This window comes from Leuciscus leuciscus (assembly GCF_965113295.1).
Source record: "Leuciscus leuciscus genome assembly, chromosome: 5".
NCBI lineage: Eukaryota > Metazoa > Chordata > Actinopteri > Cypriniformes > Leuciscidae > Leuciscus > Leuciscus leuciscus.
Window position 1 is genome coordinate 765,470 of NC_138729.1, and position 24,809 is coordinate 790,278.

The 24,809-nt window shown below is 37.4% G+C and overlaps 1 protein-coding gene and 1 long non-coding RNA gene across 2 annotated transcripts in view; both read right to left on the reverse strand.

Annotated features, from left to right (window-relative positions):
* LOC309498253 overlaps window positions 1–24,809 on the reverse strand; it is a 236,190-nt gene that overhangs the window by 110,663 nt on the left and 100,718 nt on the right. The gene's annotated exons all lie outside the window — the stretch shown is intronic.
* LOC309500026 (caprin-2-like) lies at window positions 19,215–20,740 on the reverse strand. The gene is made up of 3 exons (XM_082171560.1): window positions 20,521–20,740; window positions 19,879–20,016; window positions 19,215–19,792 (listed from the first exon to the last, which is right to left on the reverse strand). The coding sequence occupies exons 1-3, from the start codon at window positions 20,690–20,692 to the stop codon at window positions 19,509–19,511; spliced, it is 594 nt and encodes a 197-aa protein (XP_082027686.1). The 5' UTR covers window positions 20,693–20,740; the 3' UTR covers window positions 19,215–19,508.

Here is a 24,809-nt window from a genome sequence, read left to right on the forward strand (position 1 = left end):
AGTATTTCCCTGATCGTAAACTATTCATAGATTCAGTTGCAATGACAATGAGGGGTGACAGTGAGGAGCATTTCACTGTTCAAGAAATGTTCAGGTTGAAGAAATTTGTGTCTAAATTGAAACTAAAACAAAAAATTGAGGATGGTTTTGAAACGACATAAGTCATTTTGTTATTTTAAGTTATTGTTTGCTTTGTATCTCTTGATAACACACTATTTAATGAGTACGATAAGGATAGGTACTCTGAATTTGAATGGTGCAAGAGATATAAAGAAAAGAGCATTACTTTTTGAGCTAATCAGACAAAAGAGCTTGGATGTTATGATGGTTCAAGAAACACACAGTGATAGTTTAAACGAAATCGATTGGAAAAAGGAGTGGGATGGGGAAGTAGTGCTTTCTCATATGAGTTCAGTCAGAGGAGGGGTGGCTGTACTTTTTGCCAAAACATTCCTGCCTATTTCATATGAATTGGAACATGTAATACCAGGTAGACTTATGCTGTTAAAAGCAAAATTTGAAAGATTCAATTTGGTTTTTTTGAACATATACGCTCCAACTGTTGGGGCTGAAAGAGTTATTTTTTTTAACAATATTAATAGTATTTTGCAGGATTATATTTCTGATGATTATTTGTTTTTTGGGGGAGATTTTAACTGCACAGAAAATTATGTATTGGATCGGAACCACGTAGAACCACATGCTGCTTCAGCTCGTGTTATATGCGAGTTAGTTGAGACTCACAGTTTATGTGACATATGGCGGGGGGCTAATAGTGATGTCAGACAATATACATGGGCACATGCAAGGGGAAATGTTATATCCCTAGCTAGAATTGATAGGTTTTATTGTTATAAGCATCATCTTAATATTATTAAAAAATGTGTAATTGCTCCAGTAGGTTTTTCAGATCATTGTTTAGTTACATGTCAAGTATTTATAGCAAATATAAAGGCCAGAAGTGCATATTGGCATTTCAACACGTCTCTGCTGAATGATAAGAATTTTAGAGATGTTTTTTTGCTTTTTTTGGGACAATTTTAAGACGAGAAAAGACGAGTTTGAAGATCTGCGTCAGTGGTGGGATATTGGGAAGGTTAAAATAATGATGCTTTGTCAACAATACACTTTCAATGTTACCAGGGATATAACACGATCTATGAAAAAGTTAGAAACTGAAATAGTTGAATTGCAGGATTTGGCTGATGCTACCAAAGAGCAAAGATATTTGGAGACTCTTAAATCCAAAAAATCTTTTCTTTTAAACCTATTGGGAGTTAGGGCGCAAGGAGCATTGGTGCGATCTCGCTTTTTAAACCTTTCACAAATGGATGCTCCATCTAAATTCTTTTTCAGTCTTGAGAGAAAGAATGGTCAGAGTCGTTGCATTCACTGTTTGTGCTCTGAAGATGGGCGTGAGCTAACAGAACCCTCTGAGATAAGAAAGAGGGCCGTACGGTTCTATACTGGGCTGTATAGCAGCGAGTATGTTGAGGATGATGATTTGTCTGCTCACTTCTACGAAGGTCTACCCCGTGTTTCAGAGAGCTCAAAAGCAGAGCTGAAGCTGCCGCTGTGTGAGCAGGAGCTGTTCACTGCTCTGAAAGCGATGGAGGGGGGTAAAGCCCCTGGCATGGATGGGCTCCCTGTGGAGTTTTACAGAGAGTTCTGGGCAGTTTTGGGTAATGACCTGTTGGGTGTTCTCAATGAGAGCTTAACTGAGGGGTTGTTGCCTTTAAGCTGCAGAAGAGCGGTGATTACCCTGTTACCTAAAAAAGGGAATCTACAAGATATAAAGAACTGGAGACCAGTGAGTTTGCTATGCTCTGACCTGAAAATATTCTCTAAAGCCCTGGCTAATAGGCTGAAAAAGGTGATGCGGGAAGTCATCCATATTGACCAGACTTATTGTATTCCCGGACGATCTATTTTTGATAATGTTTGCCTTATACGGGATATTTTAAATATTTGCAATTTTTCTAGTGTTGATTTGGGTCTTGTTTCTATCGATCAAGAAAAGGCGTTTGACAGAGTCGAGCACAGATATCTTTGGAAAACTTTAAATGCTTTTAATTTTGGATTGGAGTTTATTAATATGATCAAAGTTATGTACCAGGACATTGAAAGTGTTTTGAAAATCAATGGTGGTTTGAGTGCCCCTTTTAAGGTTTTTAGGGGCATTAGACAGGGTTGTGCAATATCGGGAATGTTATATTCTTTGGCTATTGAGCCTTTGTTGAATAAATTACGATCAAAAATTGAAGGTTTTTCTTTGCACAACGGTAATATATTTCAAGTTTCAGCTTATGCTGATGATGTCATAATCATGGTTAATGGGCAGCGAGATATTAACCATATGGAGGGTATTATAAGAGATTTTGGAGTTATCTCAGCTGCTAAAGTAAACTGGGAAAAGAGCGGGGCATTGGCTATAGGAAAATGGGAGCAGGGCCTACCAGTTTTACCTGATAGAATAACCTGGAAAAAGGGAGGTCTCAAATATTTGGGAGTTTATCTTGGAGATGCAATTACACAACAAAATAATTGGGATGGGGTAGTAGAGAAGATGGTAGGTAGACTGGCTAAATGGAAGTGGATTCATTCACAATTATCTTTTAGGGGAAGAGTGTTAATAGTGAATAATTTGGTAGCTTCGGTACTCTGGCATAAACTGTTCTGTGTGGATCCACCCATAGGGTTATTATCTCAGCTGCAAAGAATTTTTGTGGATTTTTTTTGGGATCGATTGCACTGGATTCCACAAAGTGTATTGTTTCTTCCTAAAGATGAAGGTGGACAAGGTTTGGTCCATTTACCAAGCAGAATGGCAACATTTCGTTTACAATTCATTCAGAGATTTTTAACAGGCCCCAATGATCTGGTGTGGAGGAACTTGACCAAGGTCATCCTACAAAGGGTGGAGGGACTTGGACTTGATGTTGGCCTCCTTTTTATGGATTACAGGAAGTTGAACCTGAATAACATATCTCCTTTTTATTGTGGACTTTTTAAAATGTGGGGACTCTTCACTCTCAAGAGAATGGACAATTCAGACTCTTTATTTTGGCTGTTGGAGGAGCCCCTAGTCAAAGGGGCTCGTCTAGATGTAACGGATGAGGTACCAGGCCTCACTCAGAGGTTGTGTGCTTCTGGAACTGTGAAGCTGAGGCAAATTGTCAGTGTGGCTGGCCCTGATTTAAGTGATGTTACAGCAGTAGCCCTGATGCTGGGGCAAAGGTCAATTCGCCACACAGGAACAATAGTAGAAAAGTGGAGGAAGAAGCTCACGGATGTGGAAATCACACTACTTGAGGATTTTGGGAAGGGTTTGGAGGTTCCTGATAAAGAAGATCCTGTTCCGAAAATTAGAATTACTCCGGATTTGAAGGATATGACAGGTCCTTTGCTAGACCTTCACGGGCTGAAAGATTTGGATTTGGACATAGTGGAGGGCAAAGTTCTTTATCAGTGTTGTGTAAAAGTTTTTAATAGAGTTGCTTTAAATGGGAGAGTTGATACAGTTTGGAAGGAAAAGCTTGGGATGGGTGAAAAAGCTAAACCATTTTGGAGAGTGTTTTATAAACCACCATTGATTAAGAAATCTGGAGATTTACAATGGAGAATTTTACACGGTTCTGTGGCAGTTAATGCATTTATTTCTGTTATTAATCCCAGTGTTAATGATAAGTGTGTGTTTTGTGGTCTAAGGGAAACAGTGTTTCATTGTTTTTTAGAATGTGTAAGACTTAAATCACTTTTTGTTTTATTGAGTCAAGTGTTGTCAAAATTTGGAGAGAAGTTCACGCATAATGCCTTTATTTTGGGGGCAGGGTATAGTCAAAAGCAAAGAGTAAAATGGCAGCTGATTAACTATGTGATTGGTCAAGCAAAGCTTGCAATTTATTTAAGCAGGAAAAATAGAATAGAGAATAGACTTGGCCAAGAGATTATGTGTCTATTTAAAGCCTATGTTAAGTCTAGAATTGTTGTTGATTTTAGGTATTATAAATTAATGAATGATATGACAGCATTTGAAACGCAGTGGTGTTATAAAAATATTTTCTGTGCTGTGATGGGAGGGGATCTATCTTTTTCTCTATTTTTTAATTGAGTTGTATAGTGTATGATTGTTTTTGGAATTGATTGTATGGAATAAAATTGTTTTTTTTAAAAATCAAAAAATCTCTCTCTCTCTCTGTCTCCCTCTCTCTCTCTCTCTCTCTCTCTCTCACACACACACACACACACACACACACACACACACACACACACACACACACACACACACACACACACACACACACACTCACTCTTGATTCTGTGGTTTAGTGGTGTAAGTGTTTATCTTTAGTGCTGTTTTCTAAGTCAAGCATCACTTTTACTTTACTAAACCCCTGAGCTTATGTAGTGAACTTTGTCACATTACTTGGTACGGTGGCCCAGTAGTGCACAACACAACGCAATTTAAAAAGCAAACATCAGTTCACAACACAACAAAATGAATCCGCAACACAACGGAAAATGTACAACACAACGGAAATGCTCCTGATCACTAGAGGGCTCTCGGAGCGCGATAAAGTTCGTTTTCCTTGCCATTGTTCTATAGAGTCGGTAGTCTTAATTTATCAATACCACGATTAGTTTTTACAGTGTGCAACCATTGTATATCAACATAAAATATACTTCAAAATCACCTACTACATGAATTATAGCTGTGTATTTTTAACTGGAGAATGCTCTGACGCTACCACAATGCATGATCCCTAAGGGAACGTCTGGCAATTCCACCAAGTGCTTAAAACGTATAATTTATAATATAATTTGATAAATAAAAATACAAACCATTTGGTGAATTACAGAATTACAGGAAGGTATTTGCACAATTTCACAATAAGTCAGTCTGGTCACTAAGAACCCACCACAAGCTTTGGGACATGATAAAAAAATTAAAAAAATAAAAAGTTTATTAGGCCTATATTACAGAAATTTCCTTTAAAAAAAAATTGTTTACTGTAATGAAGGGAGGTATTGGAAAAAAGTCAGCTGTAGTAAGTCAATCTAGTACCAATACAATCAAGCTTTGGATTTTAATTAAACAAATTATACGTTTTAACAACTTGAAAGAATTGTCGGACGTTCCCTTAGAGATCATGCACTGGTAGCGCGTCAGAGCATTCCTAGAGTGTAAATATGCAGCTATAATGCACGTACGTGATTTTGAATTAATAAATGTCGATATACAATGGTTAGCTACATACTGTTAAGTGGTGTTGTTAAGTTTTTTAGACTCAATGGCAAGGAAAACTAACTTTATCGCGCTCCGAGAGCCCTCTAGTGGTCGGGAGCATTTCCGTTGTGTTGTGGATTAATTTTGTTGTGTTGTGAACTGATGTTTGCTTTTTAAATTGCGTTGTGTTGTGCACTACTGGGCCACCGTAACTTGGCCTTGAAACCATGACATGACATAAATGATCTTGCAAAAAATATACTCTAACAACGTTCCTTGGTCATATGAACATTACATTGTATCATTCTTCAAACGTTATGGAACGTTACTTTTGAATGTTCTCTGGACGTCCTGAAACAAGTAGTAGCTTTTAAAAAAACGTTTGACGAACGTCCAACTGAAATGTTTCAGAAAATTATTATTTCATTATTAACGACCAGATAACTTTGCACAAACATGGTTCTATAAGAACGTTCCCTTTTAGCTGGGATGTTTAGAATTTATAATGTGACTTTGTTTGTCATTAAATGAATAAAAAAAATTAAAAAATTAAAAAATAAAATAAAATAAAAATAAAAAGTAAATGTAAACAATAATGAGAAAAAAGAAGAAGAAAAAAACCCCAGCGTTTTGATAAAATCATATTTTGTGTGTGTGATGTGTCTGATGTCCGCCGTCTGGAGCGTCTGGAGCGTCTGGAGCGTCTGGAGCGTCTGGAGCGTCTGAGCGCTGTGTTAAACCCGTTCCCATCGCCGCTCTGTCATTTCACTGAGTCTGGCCACAAACACACAGCAGCCACTTGATATGTTTGCATGGGGATTTAGGGATGAACATTATCGTGTTTTCAGAGCGAACATCTGGTGGGGGTAAAAGGTTACAGTAGAGATCCCAGCCCTTCACTGAATTCCTTCCTTCAGATAAATCACCAACAAGTCACTGTGAACTGGGGGTCGTTGCAGGAACGCTAACTCAATCCCGTCTGAACCCCATTCCTCCTCTTCAAACACGACGGGCCATTAAAGCGAGGCCTGTAACCTCGGCCCGTCCAGAACCCTCAGTAGATCCGCTCAGCCCTCGCAGGAACCATCCAGAACACTGATGCACATGAACACTTGCCATCAGGACCGAGCGAGAAGCGAGAGCAGACATCCGTCACACGAGTGACTCAGACTCACGTCAGGCACTGTCAGCTCTACAGCTCTTGTGGACTGTCACCCAGTATACTGTCTTCTGCTCTTCTGTCCTGTGTGTGTGTTGAGCTGGAGAACTGCAGTGAGTGTAACAGGAGCAGAACTGTTACAGCAAGGTCAGCGCGCCGTTGTTGTGACGTTATGATGATGATAATGATAAAGTGTTCATCTTTAGTGCTGTTGAGCATCGCTTTTACTCTACCAGAACCCCTGAGCTGATGTAGTGAACTGTGTCACTTTACTTGCACGACAATGTGACTCTGGACCACAAAAGCATTCATAAGGGTCTTTATTTATTTTTTTTAATTGAGATGTATATATAAGCTTTGTTATGATAGGACAATATTTGGCTGAGATACAACTATTGAACATCTGGAATCTGAGGGTGCAAAAAAATCAAAACATTGAGAAAATCTCCTTTAAAGTTGTTCATTTATGTTTTCGATTGTGCTGCATTCACTCAGAAATACATGTTTTATATATTTACGGTAGGAAATGTACAAAATATCTTCATGGAACATGATCTTCTTGATTTTTGTCATAAAATTATAATTTTGACCCATATAATGTATTGTTGGCTATAGCCACAGATATACTCGTGCGACTCGAGACTGGTGACGTGGTCCAGGGTCATAAATGATCTTGCAAAAGAATATATTCTAACAACGTTTCTTGGTCATATGAACATTACATTGTATCATTCTTCAAACATTATGGAATGTTACTTTTGAATGTTCTCTGAACGTCCTGAAACAAGTAACATTTAAAAAACGTTAGACGAACGTCAATCTAAAATGTTTCAGAAAACGATACAAATAACGTTTTGAGAACAATATTAACGACCGATATTAAAGCCAGCAAACACTGTTGTGCGAATGAACGGCCAGAACACATTAAAAGTTTCTGTTTTCTGTGAGAACGGTGTGTGTTAGCGGCCCTTAAGTTAATAACTAATGATCTTTACAACGTGAATCATTCAAACTTTATCTGGACAATAACTTTATTCTAGATCTGCTGTAAAGCCTAAACACTCTCTGTTACTGTAATCTCCTGTTATCACTGTAAAGCTGCTGTGGAACAGTCTGTATTGTTAAAGCGCTGTATAAATGGAGACTCGACTTGAAAGGAAGTTTGCCTTCAGTAACCAGGAAGTATTTGACAGCTCCTGCGCTCTGGCTGGTGAGAAGTTCTTCTTCTCTTTCCGTTTTGAATGGGATTTTCATCAATCAGCTCCTTAAAGTACATTTCCCCTAACGCTGATTACAGCTGTAAACTTTCCTTCGCTCTGTCTCCAACACATCCTCTCTCTCTCTCTCTCTCTCTCTCTCTCTCTCTCTCTCTCTCTCTCTCTCTCTCTCTTGTTTCATGGGTTCAGATGTTGAACAGTTTCACACCACACTGTTTTTGTCAGGGCCTTTTCTGCACAACTTTACCGTATAAAACTCAAGTAAGAGTTCCATATTTAGCAGTGTCTTCTTTCCCTTGAGCTGGAAATAGAAAATAGACGTGACTTACTGCTCTTGGTGACATGTGCACATTGTAGAAATAATATCTTTATTACAGTGTCAACAACACATTAGAGATGAAATAAAGGAGTAGCTGTCGCCCTATAACCAAACTTGTCCATCATAATGAGATTGTTTCCTTATTTATTTTGATGGTTAAAATAAAAAAATTCCTGATAATTCACTCTCTCCCTCGTCATCCAAGATGTTCATGTCTTTCTTTCTTCAGGTGAAAAGATATTAAGGATTTTGAGGAAAACATTCCAGGATTTTTCTCCATATAGTGATAGTAAAATAAACATTTATATACTTGTAAACCACTAATGCTGGTCTTGCACTCGCTGTGATGCGACACACATTACGTGATCAGGGTGAAAGGTCAAGCGTGACGTAGGCGTAAGAACAGACCCAGGGTTTATAAAGCGAACGTGCAAAGACTGAGTCAAACGCCAAAGTCAAACTATGCCAGACGATTTTAAAGTAGGGGAGTTTTTTGCCCTACCCTACATTTTTTTATGTAATTAAAAATGTTAGTAATAATGTGTGACTCATCACAGCTAGTGCAAGACCAGCATTTGTGGTTTAAAAGTATATTCTTGTTTTCTTGTTTCTTGTTTATTTATTTATATAGCACTGTTAAAACACAACCGAGGTGGAACCAAAGTGCTTTACATACAGGTTCTATAAAAGGATAAAAATAAGGACACACATAGACCAATAAATAGACAACATAAAAAACGTCACATCTAACCATTATAGGCTACCGACATTAGATGCACTTTCAACAGATTCTTAAACATTGACAGCGATTTGGCAGACCTGATGGACAGCGGCAGCTCATTCCACTGTCTCGGCCCTATTACTGCAAAGGCCCGGTCGCCTTTATGTGGACGATTTGTTCTAGGCACTATAAGTAGTTTATGATTCTCTGAGCGTAATGTTCTAGAAGGGTTTATGGGGTTAAAAGGTTTGCCAAATATTTTGGGGCCTGGTTATTTAACGATTTATATACGAACAGTAATATTTTAGAACTTATTCTAAAATGGACTGGAAGCCAATTTAGAGACATTAGTACGGGTGTAATTGATTCGTGTTTCTTTACCCTCATTAGAAGCCTCGCCGCAGCATTTTGCACCGATTGCAATCGAGACGCGGAGGTGATGCCACAATACAGAGAGTTACAAAAGTCCAGCCGTGATAAAATAAAAGTATGGATTACTCTTTCGAAATCTTAATTTGATAAAAATGGTTTAGTTTTTGCTAATAAACGCAGATTATAAAAACAAGCACAGACCACAGAGTTAATTTGCTTGTCCATTTTTAGGTTTTTGTCAATTAAAAAGCCTAAATCTCTAACAGTTGTTTTCGAGTAAGGTGCCAGGGGACTTACATCTAATATAATTTCTGAGGAGTTATTTTGGTGGCCAAATACAATAACCTCAGCTTTTTCCTCATTTAGCATTAAAACGTTTTCGGCCATCCAGTTTTTAACGTCCTTTATTGGTAGAGCGCCTGAGTGGCAGATACATTTGCGTGTTGTTGGCGTAACAATGAAATGACACTCCATACTCTCTGAAAATGCTACCCAAGGGGAGCAAATATAAAGAAAACAGTATAGGAGAAAGAATAGACCCTTGCGGAACCCCCCAGAGGAACAGTTTTTTATATAGTCATATTATATAAATGTTAATAGTTTTTTTTATAAAATGTCCGCTGGTTTGTCTAGATGAGACTCTTATTCCTCGGCTGGATCGTGTCGAGACTTTGAAGCTGCACTGAAACTCACATTTGGACCTTCGACCCGTTGGACCCCATTGAAGTCACTATATGGAGAACAATCCTGGAATGTTTTCCTCAAAAACCTTCATTTCTTTTCCACTTAAGAAAGAAAGACATGAACATCTTGGATGACGAGGGAGAGAGTGAATTATCAGGAGATTGTAATTCTGAAGTGAACTGTTCTGTTCAGAACTGTTCAGCTCCAGTTCGCTCCACCTGGACATTTATATCCTCAATAGAAAGTGAAGACGTTGATCAGCTTCTTCAGGCGTGTTTAATAACCCTTGGAAATAAACTCTGCCGTAAGGGAGCAGGATTGAGTCCGGCACACTCCTATACTATAATCAGATTCCTTCGTGAGTCACAGATGTAGGGTCTTTGTTTCCCTGGATCTGTCACATCTGCTGATCTGCTTGGACAGGTCTCACACATGCACTTATGGCTACAACCTTCTTTATTTATTCATGCTTCAAAACTGTGCCGTTCTCCGAAGTAAACAGCAGATCAGTACGTGAGAAGCTCGGATATGTTCTGTCCCGTTCGGATGATTGAGGATCTCAAACCCCTGCTGGGAGTTTTCCTTGACCTGCTGTGCGACAACATTCAGAACAAGCCGAACTCTGCAGGACCGATCACTCGATCTCCACAGCGGACAGCGAGTCTTAAGCCAGTCACGCTTCTGGCCACAATCAATCTTTAAACTGGGACGGTCGGCTCTGCGATTCCTCGGCCTCATGTCGACTGTGCAGCATAACTATGCTTGATCAGAACCTTCAGTCCACTTCTGGCTGGATTAAAGGGATAGTTCACCCAAAAATGAAAATTAGCCCATGATTTACTCGCCTTCAACTCATCCTAGGTGTATATGACATTCTTCTTTCAGACAAACACAATCAGAGTTACATTAAAAAATGTCCTGGCTCTTCCAAGCTTTATAATGCAGTGAATTGCCGTTTCTGTTTTGAAGTCCATAAAAGTGCATCTATCCATCATAAAAGTGCATCTGTCCATCATAAAAGTGCATCTATCCATCATAAAAGTGCATATGTCCATCATAAAAGTGCATCTATCCATCATAAAAGTGCATCTATCCATCATAAAAGTGCATCTATCCATGATAAAAGTGCATCTATCCATCATAAAAGTGCATCTATCCATGATAAAAGTGCATCTATCCATCATAAAAGTGCGTCCATCCATGATAAAAGTGCATCTATCCATCATAAAAGTGCATCTGTCCATCATAAAAGTGCATCTGTCCATCATAAAAGTGCATCTGTCCATCATAAAAGTGCATCTATCCATCATAAAAGTGCATCTGTCCATCATAAAAGTGCATCTATCCATGATAAAAGTGCATCTATCCATCATAAAGGTGCATCTATCCATGATAAAAGTGCATCTGTCCATCATAAAAGTGCATCTATCCATCATAAAAGTGCATCTATCCATGATAAAAGTACATCTATCATGATAAAAATGCATCTGTCCATCATAAAAGTGCATCTATCCATGATAAAAGTGCATCTGTCCATCATAAAAGTGCATCTATCCCTCATAAAAGTGCATCTATCCATGATAAAAGTACATCTATCATGATAAAAATGCATCTGTCCATCATAAAAGTGCATCTATCCATCATAAAAGTGCATCTATCCATCATAAAAGTGCATCTATCCATGATGAAATTACATCTATCATGATAAAAGTGCATCTATCCATCATAAAAATGCATCTGTCCATCATAAAAGTGCATCTATCCATCATAAAAGTGCATCTGTCCATCATAAAAGTGCATATATCCATGATAAAAGTGCATCTATCCATCATAAAAGTGCATCTATCCATCATAAAAGTGCATCTATCCATCATAAAAGTGCATATATCCATGATAAAAGTGCATCTATCCATGATAAAAGTGCATCTGTCATCATAAAAGTGCATCTATCCATCATAAAAGTGCATCTATCCATGATAAAAGTGCGTCTATCCATGATAAAAGTGCATCTGTCCATCATAAAAGTGCATCTATCCATCATAAAAGTGCATCTATCCATCATAAAAGTGCATCTATCCACGATGAAAGTGCATCTGTCCATCATAAAAGTGCATCTATCCATCATAAAAGTGCGTCTATCCATGATAAAAGTGCATCTGTCCATCATAAAAGTGCATCTATCCATCATAAAAGTGCATCTATCCACGATGAAAGTGCATCTGTCCATCATAAAAGTGCATCTATCCATCATAAAAGTGCATCTATCCACGATGAAAGTGCATCTGTCCATCATAAAAGTGCATCTATCCATCATAAAAGTGCGTCTATCCATGATAAAAGTGCATCTGTCCATCATAAAAGTGCATCTATCCATCATAAAAGTGCATCTATCCATCATAAAAGTGCATCTATCCATGATGAAAGTGCATCTGTCCATCATAAAAGTGCATATATCCATCATAAAAGTGCATCTATCCATCATAAAAGTGCGTCTATCCATGATAAAAGTGCATCTGTCATCATAAAAGTGCATCTATCCATCATAAAAGTGCATCTATCCATCATAAAAGTGCATCTGTCCATCATAAAAGTGCATCTATCCATCATAAAAGTGCATCTATCCATCATAAAAGTGCATCTATCCATGATAAAAGTACATCTATCATGATAAAAATGCATCTGTCCATCATAAAAGTGCATCTATCCATCATAAAAGTACATCTATCCATGATAAAAGTACATCTGTCCATCATAAAAGTGCATCTATCCATCATAAAAGTGCATCTATCCATCATAAAAGTGCATCTATCCATGATGAAAGTGCATCTGTCCATCATAAAAGTGCATCTATCCATCATAAAAGTGCATCTGTCCATCATAAAAGTGCATCTATCATCATAAAAGTGCATCTATCCATCATAAAAGTGCATCTATCCATCATAAAAGTGCATATATCCATCATAAAAGTGCATCTGTCCATCATAAAAGTACATCTATCATGATAAAAATGCATCTGTCCATCATAAAAGTGCATATATCCATCATAAAAGTGCATCTATCATGATAAAAGTGCATCTATCCATGATAAAAGTGCATCTATCCATCATAAAAGTGCATATATCCATGATAAAAGTACATCTATCATGATAAAAGTACATCTATCATGATAAAAGTGCATCTATCCATCATAAAAGTGCATCTGTCCATCATAAAAGTACATCTATCATGATAAAAGTGCATCTATCCATCATAAAAGTGCATCTGTCCATCATAAAAGTGCATCTGTCCATCATAAAAGTGTGCATCTATCCATCATAAAAGTGCATCTATCCATGATAAAAGTACATCTATCATGATAAAAGTACATCTATCATGATAAAAGTACATCTATCATGATAAAAGTGCATCTATCCATCATAAAAGTGCATCTGTCCATCATAAAAGTACATCTATCATGATAAAAGTGCATCTATCCATCATAAAAGTACATCTATCATCATAAAAGTGCATCTGTCCATCATAAAAGTGCATCTGTCCATCATAAAAGTGCATCTGTCCATCATAAAAGTGTGCATCTGTCCATAGAGACTGCATAGTTGGTTTGGTCGGAAGCTAGAATGTTACCTTGTAACGTGTTAAATATGGGTATTTGTCTTACACGAACGCATCGCTTCTCTTCAGAAGGCATTTATTAACCCCGTGTGGAGCACTTTAATGATGGATAGATGCACTTTTATCTGACTTAAATCTGCCATTATAAAGCTTGGAAGAGCCAGGACATTTTTAAATATAACTCTGATTGTGTTCGTCTGAAAGAAGAATGTCATATACACCTAGGATGAGTTGAGGGCGAGTAAATCATGGGCTAATATTCATTTTAAAGTGAACTCCTCCTTTAAGTGTGTGGAGTCTGCGAGGAAGGTTAGTGAATGCCGAGCGTGCCGTGGCCTGACGGATGGCGTCCCGTGATCCTCCAGCCGTGTTTGAGATGACTGAGACCAGAAGGGTCACGGAAACGCCCAAACAGATGGAAGTGGTCCGACAAATTACCCCATTCCCCTCTTTCCAGAGGGACCTCGGGACTTAATCCATGGACTTTCTTTGTGCTGGCTCATTTATTTAGGGTGTCACTGACCAATCAATCAGCAGATTTCTGCTTAGGTCTGAGCGTTACGGCGAAGGCTGCCAAGTTTCAGATTGTGGAAGGGATTATCAGTCTGGAACCGAAGACACTGGCTGACCCTGACGTGACCTGTTGTAGATGGACTCGGATGTTTGGCATTTCCATTGGCAGGCTCGTGCAACTTCATCTCACAGCTGAGCCGTGCCTTAGTTTGAAGCGGCTGTACCTCTGTGTCGTCTGTCATGCACTGAATATTCACACTGAGTGATTATTCAGTGACACTTGTTGTCATATTGTGAGTGAGCGGAGGTTTCCATTTGCAGCTGTGTTGGAGATGTGAGTAAGGAGGCTAATGTGTCATTATGAGCGCTGAATGACAGTAATAAACAGCTGCTTTCTGCAGTGACGGATGCGACACGACGCAATGCTCAAATGTCAACCAGACTATGGCACTGTCAGCCTGAATAAAACATGCATCTGCTCAATAAATTATCTCTGTGTGTCAAACCAAAATCTTTGTCTGAGAATGAGATCCGGAAGTGTGTTTTAGGAATATTTCCAGTCTCATGCCATGGATTTTTTATGCCCGTCTTTCTTTCTACAATAACTATACAAATAATGAAGATATACTGAGATAAGGATGCTTTGCCTTTTGCCTGGTAACTACTGCTGTATTACTATTTACTGTAATGGTAATGGTGTAGTAAGCACTGAACTATTATTAATATTATTATTTATATGAAAGTCGATGTGAAACAGTATTTGCATCGATACAGACTCGTGGAGTGTTACAGATTTGCCATCCCGACTGCAAAGACACTTTTAAAAAACATCAATAATTTTTTAATGCCATTTTTGAACCTAATATATGCTAGAGGAAACTGGAATCAGAAGGACAGGCAGCAGATCTCTCTGAAACATGCTTAAAATGAGTCTGTATTTATGACTTCTGAGTGGATATACCCAAAGAAAAGAAAAAAAAAAGAAAAAAAGAGATCTCTTTAACATCTCAAATTAAACGAGGTTACATGCACATCAACTGGAATCTCCTGCTTCTCACATTTTTCTGAAATAAAAATACTTTCGACCAATATGTTAGCCAATCATAACAGTGGGTGTTTACTGACAAGCCTTAAAGGAGCCGCGTCTTAAAAACTGATCATTTCAGACAGAGGCGCAGAATGAGGGATGAAAATAATGTTTTTCTGCATAGGCTATACATTTGTTTTTTGTGATAAAAAAAAAAAATTACATTATAAGTGAACCTCAAGGAACACAAAAAAAAAAAAAAAAAAAAAAAGAAATCATGTCATGGACCCTTTAAACTCTGATATTCATGATCAGGGTTTTTATTTTACTTTTTTTTATACCTTTCATTTTCATTAATCAACAACATTTTACATACTGTACATTTGTCATATCTGAAATCGATCTGAAAACTGTTTTGTTCCAAAATAATTTTTTTAATTAAAGAAAAAAATATTTTTTTTTATAAGAAAATATGACAAATATAAATGCAAGCAAAATGGGGTTTATGGTAAACAAGAAGAAAAATATGTTGTGTTATGGGTCTAGCATAAAGCACCAGCGCACTAGTGTTACATTTCTTGAACAAGAAAATATTTATCTTATACTAGACGTCATACACTTCATCCCTCAGTAGTTGGTTTGGAAACGTTTTGCCCGGCCACTGTAAATAAAGGCTCTTTATTGGCATTGGTGATTCAGTGAAGAACCTGTAACATGTTCACTGAACTAAAGCTTCTTTAAAGTGGAAAAGTTTCTTCAGATTATTAAAATGTTCTTCACACTACACTGGCTCTTTTTCTTTTAAGTGGTTCTTTTAAGAACTGATCTCTGAAAGGTTCTTTGGGGAATCAAATATGGTTATCCGATGGTGTTTCTGCAAAAACTAAAAAACTAAACAAACCAAACCAAACCAAACCAAACAAAAAGCCAACAACAACAACAACAAAAAAACAACCAAAACAAAACAAGCCAAAAAATAAAATAAAAATAAATGCATGCCAAGCAAAACCAAACCAAAAAAAGACAACAACAATAAAAAAAAAAAAAAACCAAAACAAAACAAGCCAACAAAACAAAAAAAAAAACAAAAAAAAAACAATGCGTGCCAAGCCAAGCAAAACCACCCCCCCCCCTCCCCCCCCAAAAAAGCCAACCAAAACAAGACAAGACAAGACAAATCAAAAAATAAATTAAAATTAAATAAAAAAAACAATGCGTGCCAAGCTAGCAAAACCAAACCAAAAAAAAGCCAACCAAAATAAGACAAGCCAAACAATCCAAAACAAACCAAAAATTAAAAATACAAAAACAAAACAAGCCAACAAAACCAAACCAAACCAAAAAAATAAATAAATACAAAACAAGCCAAAACAAAACAACACAAGATGAGCCAAGCCAAATGTAGATGCAAAGTCCTATGTTAACTTCACTGTTACAGTGGCAGGAAAAATCGTTCTTACTCGTCACAGAAGTCAGTCAAAAAATCCGTAAACTAGTGCGAGTTTAATCAAAACACAAAATTACAAAAATATACAAAATCCTGTTGACTCCTGTAGCCTATCCTATGATTTCACTTGTTAAACCTTTAACTTGTGTTACCGTAACCGTTTAAACACGAGTTTTATCCATAATGACAGACCAAACGGTAAGAAAACTGTTTCTCCCTTTTTTCTATGCATGAACATCCTCAAGTTCAGTCTTCCGCCCCCAGTGGGCGTAACCATTAAAGAAACAGAACAGAAATTAGCCTATCCATCAGAAAACATAGGAAATAATACTGATATATATATATATATAAACACAGGAAATATCAGAATTGCCTCTCAAAGAAAAATACAAATATGATACGTTCAGTTCGTGCTTGTGAAATCAACACTCCAAGCAAACAATACTAATATACAAATTATTGAAATATTAAATTGGCTCTTACACCAAACAAACCAAAACAACTTTTTTGGAACCTTTATTTTGAACTGGTTTGTAGGGTGTTGTGACTGTGTCCCGCAGTGATCTGTAGATGTGGCTCCTCAACGACACACATGACCTGAGGAATGATTCACGTCTCCGTCACTCATAACGGCACCGCTGAAGTTTGTCCTGCACACACACTAATGAAGGCCTGTCTGGAGACGGCGTGTCGGTACAAACACTGGGATTTATTGTTGTCACAATATGTGCGTCTGTCTGGCTGATGTTCCACGTGTCCTGTCCTCACCTGTGTCACACATGCCCAGCAGTGTCATCAAACACACGCGTGTGTGTGGCCCTGGCATCTCCTCACCTGTGGACACCTCCTCAGGACACCTGTCACTCACCTGTCACCTCTCTCGTCAACCCCGCAGACGCTCCGGCTCATCCCAGTGAATCACATGTGACTGTGTGTGTGTGTGTGTGTGTGTGTGTGTGTGTGTGTGTGTGTGTGTGTGTGTGTGTGTGTGTGTGTGTGATAAATAGGTGAGGACTGAATGATAAGGGTTACAAAGCTAAAAGAAAGCGTTCTCAGAATGTTCTGTCAATGTTCTCTCAAAGTTATGAACAAACGTTCTTCCAATAGCGTTGATATAATGTGCAGTTATCAGGGTCCTCATTTATAAAATGTTGCATAGAAACTTACGATCATTTCTCTAATGATCACAAAAAAACATGCGTACGCCTCTCTTCCAGATGAAAACGCAGCCTAATTAATGTCATTAAAGGGGACATATCATGAAAATCGGACTTTCCCCGCGTGTAAGTGCTATGATCGAGTGCTACTACTAACACAGAAGATGTATAAAGTGAAACCCAGTAACTGTGTTCTGGTGAGTCTTTCTCTGCAAGCGTGTCAAAAAATAAGCCGGTCATATTTCACTCTCCTTCTGACGTATGAAGAGGATCTTATTATAATATTAGCGGCCCTTAATCTGCACGTTTACACACACCAGCCGACATTTGGTTTACAAGCGACGACAGAGACCAGTTCTAACGCAATGATAAAGATCCAGCAAAGCCTGAAACTGTTCTGTGGTTGAGCACAGACGAGCACTGAACACTATTGACCAGAACATGTCACCGCTGTCTTATAAACACCTCAGGAACTGTGGACACTTGTGTAGAAGTTAAACATGATGATGAGATGATCAGTGTAACTCCACAACAACTACAGAAATGTCTCCACTAACATTCAGAAACTCTTCCTGAGTCTCTCCGTAAGGCTGCACTCGCTACTGGTTATTCTGGGATTCTGGATGAGTGAGATTGGCCTGTTTTGTTATTGCCGGAGTTTCTGAAGCTCAAATAAAGGCTCCGCCCTCTTCTGAACAGAGGCGGAGCTAAAGCTCATTTGCATTTAAAGAGACACACACTAAAATGGCACGTTTTTGCTCACACCCAAAAAGGGGCAAATTTGACAATCTATAATAAATGATCTGGTATTTTAAGCTGAAATTTCACAGACACATTCTGGGGACACCAGAGATTTATATTACATCTCGTCAGTGATGGGAATAACGGCGTTATAAATAAACGGCGTTACTAACAGCGTTATTTTTGTCAGTAACGAGTAATCAAACTAATTACTGTTTCCTCCGTTACAACGCCGTTGCCGTTACTGTCAATAAAAATGCGGTGTTACTATAATTGAGCTCCGTTCTAGACCCTGCAATGATTTGGTGCTACTTAAGAACCAGTTTTACTGGTTCGGAGCTGGTGCTTTGGCGGTGGAAAAACAAATAACCGATTTGAAACTAGGCTCTGGCTCCGAACCAGCACCAGCTCTGCCTTGGTGGAAAAGGGGTATCTGTGTGTGTGTTTATGAGGCGCCGGACTGGACAAATGCCGGCGAGTGCAGGAACACTTTTATCATTTTAATGATATGCACTAGTGTATGTGTATGTAGGCTATATTTTCTATTACTATTTATTTATTTTTGGTACATTTCTTAAGAAGCATGTTCTATTTAGTGTCCATTTAATTCATTTAACATTTCATATTGGGGGTATCCAAGAAATGTCTTATATTTAGACTTTTTTTTTTTTTTTAAGTAACGCAATAGTTACTTTCCCTGGTAATTAGTTACTTTTGTAATGATGTAATTCAGTTACTAACGCAGTTACTTTTTGTGAGAAGTAACTAGTAACTATAACTAATTACTTTTTTAAAGTAACTTACCCAACACTGCATCTCGTGAACAGGGACATAATATGTCACCTGATGGTTAAGTACCACACTGAAAAACCAAGATGCCTAAGATTAGAAATGACTAGTATTCTGACTGCATAAGATGCCTGAGAATTATAGTCAGACTATGTCTCGTCCCCTTTGAACACCATCACTTGGGAATTAAGGTCACTAGTGTTCCACGAACCAGACAGACTCCAGACAATGCCTTTGAATATGCTTTAATCACGGCCGGAGAGGATCTCGTATCGATCACAGAGAATCCACCAGCAAAAACAATAGTTTATATAGGATAGATACAGAGCAGAATAACATGACATATTACTCATTATCATCACATCATTTTTCTCAAATATGATTGGTTCTTTTGTGCAAATCTGCATCCACCTCTTCTCTCTGTTACTGGCAAAGAAAATTTAGATATAGCAAAATCATCAAAATCATGAGGTTATCAGATGACGAATTTGTCCGAGGAGTTTAGTCTTGAAATCGCAGACGTTCAGACGGTAAACAGAAGGTGTCCGCTGAAGGTGTTCCTATTCCAAGCATCCGTGTAGATCCGACGCTTCTCTATGAGCTGAAGAGATATCCGGTCTCCTCGCTCCAATTGAAGACTGACGGAGTTGATGGTCGTGTCTTCGGTGTCCTGTCCGGGCGGGTTATCTGATGCTGCCACCACAAAATTGTCATTTTTTAGCAGTTTCACACCGGTCGCTTCACTACCAGCATTGAAGACCACAAAGATGAAGAAATAAACTCCTTTTACTGGTGCAGTGAAGATTCCTGTAGACAACCATATAAACCTAGGCTCTTAAAAGTTGACAAATGACCTGACAGAATTGTGTTTAGAATTCGCAAAGTTATTATACCTGTTTTGGTGTCATAAGCATTTCCAATGTTAGTAAATGTACTGTTATACACAAGAGTGGATTCTTCAGTGAAAGGGCAGTAATATCTTGGTCTCCCTGAATCTGGCAGTGAGGCTGAAAAAGCCACTTTCGCCCTTTCTGCAAAAAAGAGATGAGAAGAAAATGCTAAAATAAGTGAAAAGAAGCAGAATATTTCTAGTTGGAACTTAAAGTCGAAAAATAAAAAAAATCTTAAATGGTGTAAATCCAGCTTTTAATGTAGTTTATGTGTCTATGTGGTGTTTTAATACGCTTTAAGACAAAGCATGTGTAAGTTCATAAGTCGACACCATTGCTGAGTATTTCCTCCTTAAAACTGCAGTGAACCAAAGACAGTCTCAAACACACGCTTTGAAATCGCTGGTGTTTCTGACGTCACAAACTACCTTGTAACCAATCAGATCAACGTGTGATCGTCAACCAGTGGATCTCTGAGCTGAGTGAGTGAGTGGAGGCGGGGCTCATTTGCATATTCATAGAGCCGCGCATACTAAATATATAGACTTACATCCAAGGCATGATGAAATCTTTTCAAGGAATCTTTTTTTAAACTGTCTCCAGTGTGATCATTCAGTTTTTTAAAGAATAATAATAACGTTGTACCTTCATTCTTGCTCTTTAGTTCCCTGACTTCTTTATGAAGAGCATTTAACCTTTTCTCCATGGTCTCAATCTTCTGGAGTTCACCAACGATGTCTATTATTGGTGACATTGGATCCAGTGTCTGTGCGACTCCAACACACATCAACACAACGACGCTCGACACCAGCTTCATCACTGCCGTTCTGTGAGATTATAGATCATGAGCACAGAAACACACGGACTTTCATTGAACAATCTGAGAGACTTTGAACTACAAATATTTAAACTTCCCCTTTCATAACCAGAGTTTTTAGAGTAAAGTGTGCTCTTATGTGGCTTTATCAATCATTAAAAGATGTCGGTAGGCATGAGAGATTTGGTGAATTAGTGAGTTTTCTAGATCAAGAACAAACATCACAAAACATAGTCTTGGATCATCCAGGTAACGACACACAGTATTAAGAATCAAAGGTTCACAAACTTTTGAACGGTGTCATTTTAATAAATTCAGCAATTTTTTGGTCTCTTGGAATATATGTAAACATTTTTTATGTCAAATATCTTATTCAGGACAGTCATAATATAAACATTACATGATCTCTCTTACTTTATAAAAATGATTCAAATTTTTTTTATAGATTCTGCACGGGGTTCACATACTTTTCCTTGCAACTGTATACATTTATATTATATATATATATATATATATATATATATATATATATATATATATATATATATATATATTATTATTATTATTATTATTATATTTTTTTATTTATATTTGAACAGAAGAAAAAAAACAATAATAATAATAACAAAACATAAAATATATAAACAAAATAAGACAAATATTATCAATTTAATGATGTGCAGGAAGCGGCAAAAAACCCCAACTGGGCTTATTTAACGCCTCCACCTATAGACATAATTACAATAAAATCAAAACAAAAAACATAAAAACAAAAACATTATACTACATAAAAGTAACAACAAACTAGTGAAATACATATATCCATAACACACACACACAAAACACACATGCACATACATGTATACATACACATAACATCAACAAATTTTGATGACAATTACAGTAATAAAAATAATGAACAAAAAATATGATCAAAACATAAAAATAAAATAATTTCTATATAAAAAATTTTGAACAGCAGTTAAATGGGCTTTTAAATATCTTTTGTAACATTTTAATGAGGAGGAGTTTATTGCTAAGTGGGAAAAAGTGTTCCATAATTTGGTACCCCTAAATCTGATAGTAAATTGACCTCTGCACGTAAGAAACTTTGGAAGATGAAGATCTAGGGATTGACGAGTTGAATAAGAGTGAACCTGTGAGTTAAATTTAAAATAAGTCTTAAAGTGTTCTGGGAAATTTTCATAATTAGAATATACCTTATAAATGAAAACACATATTTGAGTGATATTAATATCATACACAGTAAGTATCTGAAGATTCTGAAATAGAGGCACAGATGAAGAATGTGACTCAGATCGGGTTGCAATCCTGACAAAACGTTTCTGAAGAACCAAAATTCTATGAAGTGTAGAAGGAAAAGTGCTTGCCCAAACTACATTACAATATGAAAGATATGGATAAATTAAACTGTAATAGAGTGTAAGAAGACAATTTGTAGTAATAAGATTGCTATTCTGAGAGCGTTCCCTGTTCGCTGGGTTTGCTGTGAATGTCTGTTGTTGTATTATACTATCTCTGCTCTCAAACTTCATGAGTGTTATTAGAGCCGTCTGAAATAAAGATCAGCATTTCAGGGCAACACTGCGGGCACCGGCCTGGACTGTGGAGGAACTCGGACTATATCACATAACTGTGGAAAATGTAAGGAGACACAGAGCGAGTCTGAAGGCCTGCGGGCGCTTCCCCAACCCTGAGCAGATCAGCTTGACTTTATTGCCATTCGGCATATGGTCTCAGACAGACTGTCAGGCGTGTGTGTGTGGCATCGGGCTGATCCACGGGGAAACACACGGGTCTCGAGGTGCTGCGGGGGACAGAGCGACACACACTGACCCTACGCACAAAATTGATCAAATTGTAGGATGCAAGACTTCTTGCCAATTATCTGGGTCATGTCAGCGTCTCTCTGGTCCTTCTTGGTCAGCAGTGTGTGTGTGTGTGTGTGTGTGTGTGTGTGTGTGTGTGTGTGTGTGTGTGTGTGTGTGTGTGTGTGTGTGTGTGTGTGTGGGTTTAGCGTGTTTAACCGATTGTATGTCTTGCAAACACAGGAGAAGGAAAACATCCACTGACAGCAAACTGACACTAATGCTGGTGCTGGAAAACATTTACATTCCTTCAACTAATAGAGAATCAGCTGCTTTCAGGACATCTTTCCCTTCAACTCAAGAGACTCTTGACTCAAAACATCCAGTTTAAAAAAAAAAAAGTTCTTGGTTATATGAATCATAAAGGATTAGTTCACTTCAGAATTAAAATGTCCTGATAATTTACTCTCCTCCACGTCATCCAAGATGTTCATGTCTTTCTTCAGTCGAAAAGAAATGAAGGTTTTTGAGGAAAACATTGGAGGATTGTTCTCCATATAGTGACTTCAATGGGGTCCAACGGGTTGAAGGTCCAGATGTGAGTTTCAGTGCAGCTTCAAAGTCTCAACACGATCCAGCCGAGGAATAAGAGTCTTATCTAGACAAACCAGCGGACATTTTAGAACAAAATAAACATTTAAATACTTTTAAACCACAAATGCTCGTCTTGCACTAGCTGTGATGCGACACACATTATAAAAAATATGAGCTGTCTTCATTTACTCATTTACTGTCATTTCAAACTGGTACTACTTTCTTTCTTGTGCAAAAAACAATCAGTTACACTTTATTCTGATACTCCACTTCAGACATTCTACCAACTATAAGTAACTTTGCACCTACATGTCAACTAACTCCCATTAGAGTATTAGTAGAGTATTAATAGAGTATTAGTAGACTGTTAGTAGACTGTAAGTAGAGTATTAGTAGACTGTTAGTAGAGTAATAGTAGAGTATTAGTAGACTGTTAGTAGAGTATTAGTAGACTGTTAGTAGAGTAATAGTAGAGTATTAGTAGACTGTTAGTAGAGTATTGGTAGAGTATTATTAGAGTATGTGTATGGTATTAGTAGACTGTTAGTAGAGTATTAGTAGACTGTTAGTAGAGTAATAGTAGAGTATTAGTAGACTGTTAGTAGATTATTGGTAGAGTATTAGTAGACTGTTAGTAGACTGTTAGTAGAGTAATAGTAGAGTATTAGTAGACTGTTAGTAGACTGTTAGTAGAGTATTAGTAGAGTAATAGTAGAGTATTAGTAGACTGTTAGTAGAGTAATAGTAGAGTATTAGTAGACTGTTAGTAGAGTATTAGTAGACTGTTAGTAGAGTATTGGTAGAGTATTAGTAGAGTATTATTAGAGTATTTGTATAGTATTAGTAGACTGTTAGTAGAGTATTAGTAGAGTGTTAGTAGAGTATTAGTAGAGTATTGTAGTAGTAGAGTGTCAGAGTATTAGTAGAGTGTTGTATTAGTAGAGTATTAGTAGAGTATTGCATTAGTGGAGTGTTAGTAGAGTATTAGTAGAGTGTTAGTAGAGTATTGTATTAGTAGAGTATTAGTAGACTGTTAGTAGAGTATTAGTAGATTATTAGTAGACTGTTAGTAGAGTATTAGTAGAGTATTAGTAGATTGTTAGTAGAGTATTAGTAGAGTATTAAAGTAGTAGAGTATTAGTAGAGTATTAGTAGAGTGTTAGTAGAGTATTGTAGTAGTAGAGTTATAATACTTATAATCAGCAGAATTGAGCATCAGAATAAAGTGTTCTCAGATATTAAGGAGACAGTCGACTAATACTCTAATGACTGATAGTTGACATGTAGTAGTTACTTATAGACAGAAGAATATATGAAGTGGACCATAAAGAGTTAGGACTTAATAAAGGACTTGAAGACTTATTTTATCAAGCTTTTGGTGTTTGATCAGGTCTGAGAACTGTGATTTTCTTGGTGTCATGTTTTGATGTTATTTTATGTTTCTATGTATTTTAGAGTTATTTGCTATTTATGGACAGAACTTTGGTCCATTCTAATGGGTTTGAAAGTGCTTTATAAATAAAAGTTGAGTTGAGTTGAGTGTTACTAAACAATTTTGGAGAGTCACCACGGCTGGAAAGCTTTGTGTAATCTTCATGTTCAGCTTCACAATCTCCAGTTTTTTTGTAAAGTTTAAAGATCTTATATTTAGGGCGACACACATGCAGTATAACATGTTTATGCTCAGCTTTGAC

What these genes read in the sequence shown, in the direction of transcription:
- LOC309500026 (XM_082171560.1), bottom strand. Translation starts at nt 20,692, where the DNA reads ATGAAGCTGGTGTCGAGCGTCGTTGTGTTGATGTGTGTTGGAGTCGCA. An exon ending in ACTAAAGAGCAAGAATGAAG is followed by an intron (nt 20,017 to 20,520) that starts GTACAACGTTAT and finishes TCTTTTTTGCAG; the next exon opens with AAAGGGCGAAAGTGGCTTTT. An exon ending in TGCTTATGACACCAAAACAG is followed by an intron (nt 19,793 to 19,878) that starts GTATAATAACTT and finishes GGTTGTCTACAG; the next exon opens with GAATCTTCACTGCACCAGTA.